This window comes from Elephantulus edwardii, unplaced genomic scaffold (assembly GCF_000299155.1).
Source record: "Elephantulus edwardii isolate Elephantulus edwardi_28Jun2011 unplaced genomic scaffold, EleEdw1.0 scaffold00032, whole genome shotgun sequence".
NCBI classification, from domain to species: domain Eukaryota; kingdom Metazoa; phylum Chordata; class Mammalia; order Macroscelidea; family Macroscelididae; genus Elephantulus; species Elephantulus edwardii.
This window is the reverse complement of record NW_006399782.1, coordinates 11,547,209-11,561,224: the sequence shown is the minus strand read 5'-3', so window position 1 is coordinate 11,561,224 and position 14,016 is coordinate 11,547,209. Positions and strand designations below refer to the sequence as shown.

General features: G+C 39.7%; 1 protein-coding gene across 2 annotated transcripts in view; it reads right to left on the bottom strand.

The window, feature by feature from the left end:
- Positions 1–14,016, bottom strand: part of GPR156 (G protein-coupled receptor 156) — a 123,484-nt gene that overhangs the window by 37,402 nt on the left and 72,066 nt on the right. For both annotated transcript variants that reach the window (XM_006884253.1, XM_006884254.1), the window contains exons 3-4: positions 8,376–8,511; positions 8,001–8,111 (exon numbers count right to left, since the gene is read on the bottom strand). In XM_006884253.1, coding sequence (XP_006884315.1) covers positions 8,001–8,111; positions 8,376–8,511 — 247 coding nt within the window. The remainder of the gene's footprint in view (positions 1–8,000; positions 8,112–8,375; positions 8,512–14,016) is intronic.

Below are 14,016 nucleotides of genomic sequence, written 5' to 3'. Positions count from 1 at the left end.
TTCCCCTGGAACTGTTGTCCTTCCCACGTAAGGCATGACGTGTCAATGTAAATTGCGCCTAGTTGGACTCTGTCGTTATCAAATAACTGGTAGTAATGTTGAATGAAGCTGGATCCAATCTGTTCCCAAATTGGCTTGTCTCCCATTATGGAGTGTCGCCCAGCCTCCGTGAGACGCGAGGGGCTGGCACGAGGCGGCGGCGGCGGCGGCAACCCCATTATAACAGTTTTAATAAGTCTAAACTAATTCAACCAAGGTATGTTTTCTGATCACATAGAATTAAATTAAAAAGCAATAATAGAAAGATTTCTGGAAAATCTCCAAGCATTAGGAAATTATATAGGCCATTTATTGAGTTCAATTTTTAATAATCTTTTATTAAGAAAATTTGAGTTAAAAATAGTAGAAAAATTTAAAAAATATATGAATCAAAATACAATTTTTTGGAATGTCATTTCCACAAAATATAAAAAGAGCAAGGGCCACATAGGGAGTGACATATTTGACCTTTACCAACCTTACAGGGGGAAGCTATCCCTGCCCACAGTATCAATAACATAAAAGCAATTTCCATGAGGTCAGATATGTCCCCCACACTCCCATGCCTCCTTCTACTCATCTTAACACCAATCTTAACTGCTTGGCTGGGTCCAAAATCTAATATGATAGCCACAGATCACACAGAACCATATTAGAGGAGTCAAAAGATTATAAATCAGATTAATGACAGAAAATACAGTCAAGACAACTCCCAAAATGTGCCTACAGACACTTCAGCCTCTAGCCCTGTAGCTCTAATTGCCCAACAAAGTTCTCAATCCTGCCAACATCAGCTTCCCCCTAAATGTCCAACAAAGCTCTCTGTCTTGCTAATACTGATTTCTTCCACCCCAAAGTCTCATCTCCCATTCAGTTCTCCCGTCAGCTTTAACTGTGGCTGCCATCTCTAACAGGTTGGGGGATGTCTCTCTTCTCTGACCAGACAAAGAATCTCTTCTGATGCAGGAAGAATTTCTTATCTCTGCAGCTAGAGCTGTTCAATGTATTGGTGAGACTAGACATTTCTCTTTCAGATTGCTGAGACCAGCCAGTTCCCAGGTGGAATGGTAGACAGCCAGTCCCTTTTGGATAGGCCAACATACCTCACTCGCACAGTTCCACCCCTCCACATAGTCAGTAATCTACACTAGAAAAGCGATATAGAGAGACAAACTCCACATCATGAAAACAATTCTTAGGGAAACGTTTCTAGCACTAAAGTCTATCTATACTAAAATAGATAAAAAAAGAAACTGTCTATCAATCACAACTTCTACCTCAAGAGAATGAAAATACACAAACTGTATTTGAAAATCATATGTTGTTGTTTGATGCCGTCGAGTCGGAGATGACTCATAGTGACCCTATGAATGAACAGCCTGAGTACTGTTCGTCCATAGAGTTTCCGGAGGCAAGCCATTTCGGAAGTGGATGCTGCTCCTGCTTCCGGTGAAAATCATATATCTGATGAAAAATTTGTATGTAGAATATATATAAAGTACTCTCAAAACTCAGTAATAAGAAAACAAATACTACTGTTCCCTTAATCCCATCAAACTAGGCAAAAGAATTGAAGAGTCATGCCATCAGAAAAAAGATGGCAAAGAAAGTGCGAGGAAAACTTTCAACCTGAAAAATCGTTGTTGTTAAATGCTGTTGAGTTCAATATGACTATGAACCGCTGACTGAACCCTGCCCTGTCCTGTGCCATCCTCATCATCTTTGACACTCTAGAGCCATTACTGACATCATCGTGTCAGTCAATCTCGTTGAGGGTATTCCTTACCTTCACTGACCCTCCATCTTTCCAAGAACGATGTCCCTGCCCAAGGAATAGCCTAACCTAGCTACATACTCTAAGTATGAAAGATGAAGTTTTACTATTTTTGCCTCCAAGGAGTACTCTGGCTGTACTTTTCTCAAGACATATTTGTTTGTTTCTTTGACAGTTCATAGGATATTCAGTACTCTTCTCCAGCACAACTCAAAGGCATCAAATTATCAGAGCAGGTGATTAAGAGGACCATGGTCCCTATCAGACACACCTTAGTCTTCAAACTGACATCATAGCTCCTCAGCATTTTGGAGAGGTCCCTGACAGCAGACTTGCACAATGCTGTATATTTCCTGACTGCTGGTACCAAGAGTGTTGACTGCTGACCCAAACAAGATGAAGTAATTGACAACTTTGATCCTTTCTCCATTTATTGAAACACTGACTATTAGTCCTGTGGTGAGGAATTTTGTTTTCTTGATGTTGAAATGTAAACCATACCAAAGGCTGTAGACCTTGATCTTCTGCAGCAAACTTTTAATATCCTCCTCACTTTCAGCAAGCAGTTATATCATCTGCATAACCCAGGTTGATGAGTCTCTCTCCAATCCTGATGCCACATTCTACATCACCGAGTCTGGCTTCATGAATTATTTGCTCAGCATGAAAACAGGGTATGGAAAAAGTATACAACTCTGATAGACAATCTTCCTGATTTTAAACTATACAGTGTTCTTCACTTCATTTGGACAACAGCTTCTTGGTCTATATTCTGAGCACAATTAAGTATTCTTCTCAATGCTGGTCATAATTTGTCATGATCTACATAGTCAAATGCTTTTGCACAGTCAAAAAACAGAAATAGACATTATTCTGGTATTCTTTGCTTTCATCGGCAATGATAACCCCTGGTGCTGTGGCCTTTTCTAAACCCAGCTTGACCTTCTGGTAGTTCTCTGTCAATGTTCTGTTCTAGCCATTTTTGAATGATCTTCAACAGTATTTTGCTTTCATGATGGTAGTATTCAATATCTTCCACATTCTATTTGATCACCTTTCTTGAGAACAGGGAAAAATATGGATATCTTCCATGTAGCTATCCTCTAAAGTTCCTGGAATATACAGGTGAGTACACGCATGGCTGTCTTTTGTTAGTTGAAACATGTCAATTGGCATCCCATCAATTCCTGAGGCCTTATTTTTTGCCAATGCTTCCATTACAGCTTGAACGTCATCCTTCATCATCATTGACTCTTGTTCATACTGTACTTTCTGAAATTTTTCAGTATCAACTAATTATTTTTGGTATAGCAATTCTGTATATTCCTTCCAAATTCTTTTGATGCTTCCTGGATCACTCAAGATTGTGCCCTATAGTATCTGTCAATATTGCAATTGGAGGATTGAAGTTTTTTCAGCTTGAGAAATGCTGAACAAGTTCTATCCTTTTTATTTTCTGACTCCACCTCTTTGCACATTTCATTATAGTATTTTGCTTTGTCTTCTAGAGCTGCCCTTTTTAAAATAATGAGTTCAGCTCTTTTATTTCTCATCTCTTTCTTTTGTTTTGGTTTCTTGAAGCTCTAATGCAATTTTCATAATCTCTACTGATAGCCATTTTGATTTTTTTCTTTCTCCTTCTTTGTAATGACCTTTTGCTCTCTCCATGTATGATATCTTAGATGTTCTCCCATAAGAACTGGTCTTTGATCATTTGTGTTCAATGTCTCACACCTGTTCTTGATATAGTTCTTAGATTCAAGTGGGAGAGACTCAAGTTCATATCTTAGTTTCTATTGACTACTTTAATTTTCTTCAGCTTCAATTTAAATTTTCACATAAATAAAGCTACCATTAGCATTTGGTTTGGCTTTGACTACAGATATTGTGAGTCTCCACAATTCTTTCTGCAAATATAGTCAATTTGATTCCTGTGCACTGATGCCTAGAATGTCAATCTTCAAGCGTTCCATTTAATTTTTCTTTCTTTCTTTTTTTTTTTAATTTAGGTTGTTTATTTTTCATTTCAATGAACATCTACAGAGATTTTGGGATTTCATTTATTCATTGTTGCACCCTTCTCCCCGCACAAACCCCTCCCCCCTCCCACCCCATTTGCTCCTCTCCTTGAAAAGCAAAAGAAATCCATTTAATTTTTTAACAACATCCATTCATACTTTGTACATTCCATGTCCCAATTATTAATGGCTGTTTGCAGCTGTTTCTACTCCTTTTTGAGTGACTTCCTATCTGGGTTCTATGTCTAATACGATAAAACTCTCTTCATAGGGTTTTCAAAATCCCATTGTTAAAGAAATGGATGACCAATCCTTCTTTCTAGTCTGTCTTGAATCTAGGAGCTCTGTTGCAGCTTCTCAATGGATGACCCTTCTGGTACCTGAAACACTGGTGGTACAGAATCTCATATTAGAGCACCCCACGAGCTACACCAGTACAGCAGACTGACAGTTAAGTACTATACTAATTGTTTGTTGTTGTTGTTGTTAGGTGCCGTCGAGTCCTAGATGACTCATAGCGACCCTATGAACAAAAGGCCTGAGCATTGTTCGTATATAGAGTTTCCAGAGGCAAGCCATTTTGGAAGTAGATGCCGCTCCAAGCCAAGACACCAGCTAAGATATAAAGTAATGAGAAATATGCAAATCATTCCCAAATAACCAAACTGACAAACAGGTGTTGTATCTCTAGAAACAAACCACAAAGAAAACTAGGCATACAAATATCATGGCAGTTGAGACTACAATCACTTCTTTTTGTTGTTAGGTGTGGTGTAGTAGAATATGATTCATAGTGATCCTGTGAACAACAGATCTGAACTCTGTCCTATCCTGTGCCATCCTCATCATCTCCGCTGACACGCTTGAGTCCATTGTTGCACTTGCTATGTCAGTCCATGTCTTTGGGGGGCTTCTTTCTTTTTCTAATCCTCCACCTTTCCAAGCATAATGTCCCTTTCCAAGGAATAGCCTCCAAGGAATTTCCAAAGAATGTCCAAGGTTTGAGGGATAGAGCTTTGTCATGTTTGCCTCCAAGAAGCAGTCTGACTGCAACTTTTCCAAGATATATCTATTTGTTCTTTTGGCAGGCCATAGGATACTCAGTATTCTTCTCCAGCATCACAACTCAAAGGGATCAATTCTTCTTCTATCATCATTATTCACTGTCCAGCTTTGAGATGTATAGAAGGGAACTGAAAAAGACGATAGCCTGCATCAGGCATACTTCAGTCATCAAGCTGACAACATTGCTGTCAAGTATTTTGGTGAGGTCACTGATAGCAAACTTGCCCAATGCAATACGTCTAATCATCTGACTGCTGATGTGAAGGGTGTTGATTGTTGATTCAAGCAAGATGATATCATTGACAGCTTTAATCCTTTCTCCATCTATCCTTACATTGTCTGTTGGCTCAATGGGAAGACTTCTGTTTTCTTGATGTTGAGATGCAATCCATACTAAGGACTGTAGTAATTCTTGATCTTCTGAAGCAATCATTTCAAGTCCTCCTTGTTTTCAGCAAAGTTGTGTCATATACATAATGCAGGTTATTGATGAGTCTTCCTCCAACCCTGATGCCACATTCCTTTTTATAGGGTCCAGCTTCATGAATTATTCGCTCAGAACAGATTGTATAGGTATGGATAAAGGATATATCCCTGGTGCACACCTTTCCTGATTTTAAACTACACAACACTCCCTTGCTCTGTTTGGACAACATATTCTAGGTATTGATTTCCCATGAACACAATTAAATGTCTGGGATTCCCATTCTTCTCATTGTTAGCCATAGTCTGTTATGATCCACATAGACAAATGCTTTTGCATAGTCAATAAACCACAAATAGACATCATTCTTCTGGTATTCTCTGCATTCAGCTAGGATCCAAGTGACATGAGCAATGTTATCCCTGATGTCGTGGCCTCTCTTAAACCCAACTTGAACTTCTGGAAGTACCTGGTCAATGTACTGTTTTAGCCATTTTTGGATGATCTTCAGTAATATTTTGCTTTTATGTGATATTATTATGATATTGTTCTATAATTTCCATATTCTGTTGGGTCACCTTTCTTGGGAATGGGAACATGTATGAATCTCTTCCAACCAGTTGGCCAAGCATCTGTCCACCAAATTCCCTGCCACTGACTGGTGAGCACATCCTACACATCTATTAAACAAACAAACAAAAATGAACTCACTTCCCACTGAGTCAATTCTGACTCATGTTGACCCTACATCAGGTTTCCAAAAGTATAAACCTTTATGGTAGGAGACTGCTCATCTATCTCCTGTGGAGTGGCTGGAGGATGTGAAATCCTGATCTTTCACTGAGCAGTCAGCACAGGAAAAAACTACTCTACCAAAGCTTCTTACATATCTATTAGATTGGTTAAAAAGATTGACCAAACCAAGCGTTGGCCAGGATGTGACAGAAATTAACTCTCCTACACTACTGGTGGGAATATAGAATGTTACATACATTTTTGAAAAATGTCTTAAAAAGTTAAACATACGCCCACCATTGGATCTATTCATTGTACTCTTCTGTTTTTACCCACGAGAAATGAAAGTGTACGCCTCTGAAAAACTTACACACAAATGAAGAAGTTTTATTGTAATAGCTAAAATCTTCAAACAGCCTAAATGTCCACAAACAGATAAACAGGAACTAAAGCCATACAATGGAACACTTTTCAGTAATAACAAGGAATGAACTGCTAATGCACATAACATTGATAAAACTCAAATCATGCTGAGTAAAAGAAGCATACAGACAGAGTCAACACTGTACGATAACAATCACATAAGATCATGAGAAATGCACACTCATCTATCTACATGGACAGAAAGCAAATCAATGGTTTCTTAGAGAAGGGTAGAAAATACAAAGATTAGATGGAAGACAGAGATGTCAAAGGTCATGAGTAAACTGTTAGGGGTGATAGGTATGCTCACTGTCTTGATTGTAGTGATGGCTCCATGGATGTATCTGAGTGACAAAACTTAGTAAATCATATACTTTAAATATGTATAGTTGATTGCATACCAAATAGACCTCAATAAAGCTATTTTTAAAATTAATTTTAATGAAAGTTTTCAGAGACTTAGGGTTTCCAGTCATTTATCATTGTACTTTTCTCCCTGCCCACCCGCTTCCTGTCAATTCACTCTTCTTGAAAAGAAAAAGAAAAGCTCTTTCATTGCTATGCAATCCCTTCCCCCAAGTCCACTCCATTATTCAGCCTTCACTCTGGACTTCTGTAATGATAATACCCATTCATATGTTCCCTTTAAACAGTTCTTTCCCTCATCTGTTTCAATGCAATATACAAAATTCTTCCCTTCCTTTTCTGTCTTCCCTCAACCCCGATGTCAGTCCCATTTTACAACAGTGGCCCTATGCAATATTTGTCCTTTTGGGAATCACTGTTCTAAGATAAATACATTTTTTGTCCTTTAGATTATTTTCGTCACATGTGTGATTACTCTCAGCTATTTAATAAATATTCAGCATCACTGAGTAGCAAGTGATAAAAAAATATCTTTCCATTCCATAGAACTGAGTGTTATATCCGGTCTGGATACAGGTTATAGTAGTCAGAGACTCTGAGGTTCAGGCAGCCCTCTTAGGAACTTAATAAGAAGTGGGAATGTGATTAGGATTACATGTGACTTGTCAGGAGCATGTAGACAATCTGATTGCTACAAAGTTCCTAAGGTTGATTCTTTCTACTGAATGGAGGTCTTTTCCTTGCTCGCTGCTCCAGACAAATTCTTCTTGGTTCATGGAATGGTCTTCTACATGGCAAAATATTGGGCCTCAGTGAAGGAAACAAATGTGTCTCCGTCCACTTCCATCTGACAAGCTGTAGTCTTGCCGCGCATCCTGTTTTCCCCCTAACAATGGTGCCAGAACAGTACCAAGACCTGGGGTTCACATGAAACAGAGATGTATCTTATTCAAAGACTTATCTCCCAGTCAGCACTGAGAAACAGTCTCTAGGCTCGGATTCCAGCAGCCACAGGACTCCAAGTTTTGAAGCAAGGAGAAAGAACTTCAGATATAAAAATGGTCAGATCCAGTTATCTGGTACAGACTTTCCCAGCTTTTAAGAAAAGTAGAGCTGCTGTCTACCATCAAGCAGGGTACACCGGCTACCTACTTACCACTCTTTTGTCTGGGACCCTCTGGGTAAACACTTTGTAAAGTCGCCAGCTCTTTCCCAGAATGGGGCCAAACACCAAGGAGGTCCCAATGCACAGCATGGACAGCCTTACCTACAGACGGAAGTAGACGGAAACAAGAGTCATATAAGGGACTTTTGGGGCCTCTCCATGCATTCTAATCTGCAAAATCTTGATCTCACACAGGGCATGGGGAGTAATGGACCTCAGTGCCTAAGCATCGCAGAGAGCACCTCTGAACGGGTCCACACCAAGGATAAAGATAACCACCACCCACAGGAGCAGTCAATTTAAAAACTGTCAGAACATTAACATCATAAAAGGATATTCAAAATACAGCTTTAAACCCTGACCTACCTGAATGATAGTTTCCATTGAGCTTCCCCCTAACACATCTTGATCCTGAATCCCAAAGAGGTAAGCGCTGCAGTAAGTCAGACAACTGCCCAGTAAGGTCACCATGTTCAGATTGGGGCTGGCCATCTTCACAATCCTGGAGGCAAGTAGGAAGAAGGACACAAAAAGCTATGACCCTTTGCTTGACTCCTTGCCCCAAATCTCCACTCGCCTCAGAGGAGAATCCCCTGGAAGAAATGACATACTAGTTCTGGGATAAAAACTATTTTACGATATCTTTAAATTTACTTTCAAAAAGAACTGTATTCTGGTACTTTTTGCTTATATAACTTCAAGTCTTTTGAGAGAAGCCTGCCTTCTTAAAAACAGGTGGTGTCAGAGAAGAGCTAGGCTTTTATCCACAAGGTCTACAGTTGCTAAGGGACCGCTATATGCAGCTTAGTGAATAAATAACTAGCAAGCAGGTACCTAGAGATGCAGTTTGGAGATTTTAGAAGTGAGCTATAAAGTAAACACTATTAAGAAAGCAGTGTGGGATTTTTTTTCCTCCCCATGCACTTTATCCTCAGTGATTTTTAGCAACTTTAGTTGATATGCAAATTGTTTTTCTCTAGTTTCCCAGTGATAAGAAGCCACATTGCAATCTGGAGATACAAGGTTCAAATCCACCAGCTGCTCCACGGGAGAAGGGTGGGCTCTCTCCTCCTGTGCAAGTTACTGCCTCTGAAAGGCATGGGTCCATTCCAACTTGACAGCAAGCAGTAGCAGTAACAACAACAACAATTTCACTAAAAGAAAAAAAAGGGATAGAGGATTGAAAGCAAAATATTTGGGAAGGGTCTTTTCTCAAGTAGTTTCAAATGAAGTTAGAGCTCAGTATAAAAAGAAAAGGAATGGACATGTAAGAATTGGAGGCAAAGTAATAAGGACTTGGAAAAGTCTAGGGCCAGTTTGCTCCTTGAAGGCTCAAGCTCACCCGTCCAACAAAAAAGAAAGAAAAAGAAAAGGAAAACTTAGATAATTGGCATCTCAGACAAAAGCTGGGCATCATATTCAAGGTAAGGAAGAGATGTACGAACCAGTTAACTGAATAGGGAAAACCAAGTTTACACTGAGCAGTGACTGATAACGTTTAGGAAGTTTAAGTACAACAGAAGGTAATTCTACTGAAGAATTCTAGTGGAAATACGGCATTCTGTGCAAATGTATTTTTCATACAAATCACTCACTCATTCATTGCCATCAAGTCAGAACTAACTCATAGCTGCCTACTCTTCAGTGGGTTTTCAGAGGCTGCAAACTGCATGGGAAGAGACTGCTCATCTTTCTCCTACAGAGCAGCCAGTGGATCCAAACCGCCCGCCTTTAGGTTGGCAGTGGAAGTATCCATCAGCCCACCAGAGCTCCCTGTCTAGACAAATAGTCATTGAGAAGTATATTTTTCTTTTAATCAATAACTGAGGAAGAACATACTTGTGTTTCTTGATTACACACTTGCCTGTTTCCTTTAAAGGCCAGAGTTAGGGCTTGACCGATCACAGAGTACAGTCTAGTTTACTTTCAAAGTACCAGAGAAACATTAAACAAATAAGCTTGGTGGTACAGATGTCATAACAATCATGCACCCAATTTAATTATCTTTTGGTTGGCATTATATTTACGCTTTCCACAGAGGAACACCATGAATCCAGCCCCAAATGTGGTCATGAGAGAGATTCACCTTATCTCAGAGCAAAACCACTTCCCCCCTTTCCTTTAAAAGTGTGAACAACATATATGCGCACTGTTTAAAATAGAGATAATAATACTGCCCCTCAGAGATTTGTTCTCAGAATTAAAAGAGGCAATATTTAAAGTGTGTGGCTGCTATGGTATTGACTAAGCATGTTGACATTTGCTGGTGATGCTATTATTCCCATCACCTCTGGACTGCTCTTTCCCCCTTCATCACCTACACACCAATCATATGAAAACCTCTTTCACTTCTCATCTAAAACTCTCTATGAGTTTTCTTTCCCTATCCATTCCTGTTACACAGTTACTACAGGATACAATCATGTTAAGATCTGAAATCTGCAGTGCCAGATCTGCATCCTGGCTTTGCCACCCATAGCCGTGTGTGGCTTGTTTCCTCAACTGTAAACAAAGACAACAATTTATTTCATACCCACTGCACAGGCTGACATAAGGGTCAAACGTGTGTGTGTCTAAATGCGGCAAGATCTAAAGTGGTTAAGAAACATCAACTTCTAGGTATATGGCACTTTATAGCTCCTTTGGCTCTTTGTAGCACCTGCTTCCCTCATCTTAATACCTAATAGAGCTCTGATGCCCTAATTGGTGGTGATTTGCTAAACTAACCCTAAGAATGAGAGTCTATTGTGGTTCGAATCCATCAGTGGCTCTGGGTGAGGAGATGGGCAATATCCTCTGATTGTGATTTACAGCAGTGAGATTTTTTTCTTTTTTTTTGTTTAAGTGGACACAGTTTAGTTTAAGTGGTCTAAAATTAGGAAAGATGTATGTCTGAGTTGTATCCTGGCACACCATTATTTATTCAATCTGTAGGCTGAAGGAGTCATTTGAGAAGCTGGATTCTATGAAGAAGAATGCACTGTCAGGATTAGAGGAAGATTCACCACTAACCTGCAACACGTATTTGATCCTATCTTGCTTGCTGAATGTGAAGAAGACGTAAGGCATTTACTGAATAAGATCATAGTCTAGAGCTTTCAATATGAATAACATATTAATTGTTGTTGTGTGCCATCAAGTCATGTGTGACTCATAGCGATCATTTGTACGAGAGCCCTGAAACCTTCTCTATCCTGTGCCAACTCTACTGTCTCTGACACATCTACCCTCATTACCCCAGTCACTGTATCAATCCATTTCATTGACGGTCTCCCTCTCTTTTTCTGTCCCTTCAACCTTTCAAGCATGATGTCCCTCTCCAAGGACTGGTCCCTCCTTGCAACATGCCCATAGTATGTCAGACAAAGCATCAGAATCCTTGCCTCCAAGGAGCAGGCTGGCTTCACCCTCTCTAGGATGAATTTATTTGTTCTCCTGGGAGTCCATGGTATATTAAAATCTCTTCTCCAGCACCAGAGTTCAAAGGTATCAATTCTTTTTCTATCATCCCTAGTCAATGTCCAGCTCTCTGATACATAGGAAGCAATCGACTATGGCCTGGATCAAGCACACCTTAGTCTGCAGACTGACATCGTTGCTCTTTAGTACTCTGGAGAGGTCCCTGAAAGCCAACTTTCTCAATGCAACTCGTCTCTTGATTTCTTGGCTGCTGGTACTAAGAGTGTTGATTGTGGAGCCAAGCAAACTAAAACTGTTAACAATCTCAATCTTGTAATCATCCATCATGATGCTGCTAATTGGCCCAGTAGTGAGAAGCTTTGTTTTCTTGATGTTGAGTTTCAATTCATATTGAAGGCTGCAGTCCTTGGTCTTCCGCAGCAAGTGCTTCAGGTCCTCGTCAGTTTCAGCCAGCAGGACTGTGTCATCTGCATAACGCAGGTTGCTGATGAATCTTCCTCCAATCCTGATGTCATATTCCTCCTCATACAGCCCAGCCTCCTGGATGATCTATTCTGCATATAGATTGAAAAGGTATGGAGATAGAATGCATCCCTGGCATGTACCCTTCCTGATTTTGAACCATGTAGTGTCTCCTTGCTCTATCCTGTTGACTGCCTCCCGGTCCAAGCATAGGTTTTGCATAAGCACAATCAAATGTTCTGGGATTCCCATTCTTCTCAGAGTCAGCCATAGTTTGTTATGATCCACACAGTCAAACACCTTTACATAGTCAATAAAACACAGATAGACATTCCTCTGGTACTTTCTGCTCTCAGCCAAGATCCATCTAAACTTAGTTATAATATCCCTAGTACCACAGCCTCTTCTAAACCAGAATGCACTCTGGAAGTTCTCTGTTGACATGCTGCTCCAGTCATTTTTGGATAATTTTCAGCAGAATCTTGCTCACATGTGATATTAATGATATTGTTTAATAACTTCTGTACTCAGTTGGGTCACCTTTCTTTGGAATGGGAACAAATATGGATCTCTTCCAGTCAGTTGCCCAGATGGCTGTCCTCCAGATTTCTTGGAACAACGTAGTGAGCATATCCAGGCCATGTCAATTGATATGCCGTCAACTCCTGGAGCCTTGTTTTTTTTTTGTCAATTCTTTCAGTGCGGCCTGAACTTCTTCCTTCATCACCATAGGCTCTTGTTCATATGTTATTTCATGAAATTCTTCTGTGTCAGCTGATTTCCTTCTGGTACAGTGACTCTGTATACTCCTTCCATCTTCTTTTAATGTTTCTTGGATCATTTAATATTCTTCTTAAAGCATCCTTAAGTATTGCAATTTGTGGCTTGAATTTGTTTTTCAATTCCTTCAGTTCAAGAAATGCTGAGCAAGTTCGGCCTTTTTGATTTTCTGACTCCAGCTCATCTCACATTTCATTATAATACTTGCTTTGCCTTCCCAAGCTGCCCTTTGAAGCTTTCTGTTCAGCGCCTTGACTTCTTCCCTTTGCTTTGGCTCCTCGGCACTCTAGTAAAATATTCAGATTCTCATCTGACATCCATCTTGGTCTTTTCTTCCTCCTCTGCCTTTGTAATGACCTTTTGCATTCTTCCTGGATGATCTTCTCAATATCCTCCCACAGCTCTTCTGGTCTTCGCTCATTGATGTTCAAGGCCCTGAGATGGGTTTGAAATTCAAGGGTCATAGACTTAACGTCACATTTTTGCTCCTATGGATTTAATTTCCTTCAACTTCAGCTTGAACTTGCATATGAGTAGCTGGTGGTCTGTTCCACTATCAGCACATGGTCTAGTTTTCACAGCTGATATTGAGCTCCTCCAGTGATTCTTTCCACAGATGTAATAGACTTGATGCCTATGCACACCATCAGGTGAAATCCATGAGGAAAGCCTGCATTTTTGTGTTGGTTTTTTTTTTATAAAAGGTATTTGTAATGACTAAATCATTAAATGTGCAGAATTCTATCATTCTATTTCCAGCTTCATGTCTGTCACCAAGTCCATGTTTTCCAAATACTGATCCTTCTTCCCTGTTCCCAACTTTTGCATTCCAGTCATGCATTACTATTAATGCATCTTGATTGCATCTTCAATCAATTTCTGACTGCAAAACTTGGTAAAAATCTTCTATTTCCTCCTTTTTGGCTCTATTTGTTGGTGCCTATATTGGAATGATTATGGTATTCACTGGACTTCGTTGTATGTGTATAGATATTATCCTGTCACTCACCACATTGTACTTCAAGATGGATCTAGAAATTACTTTTTTAATTATAAAAGCAACCCATTTTTTTCCTCACTTTTTCATCCTCAGCATAGATCATATGATCATCTGATTCAAAACGTCCAATGCCAAGCCATCTCATTTTGTCAATACCTACTATGTCAATGTATATGCATTCCATTCCTTTCTTAACAATGTCCAATTTTCCTACATTCATGCTTCTCACATTCCATGTTCCAATCACTAGTGTCTGCTTACAACTGTTCTTCCTTCTTTGTGTTTCCATATTTGAGGTCTCAGGCTCAGTTGCCATGTGCTAGTGTAAGTGTGCTCTATCATACA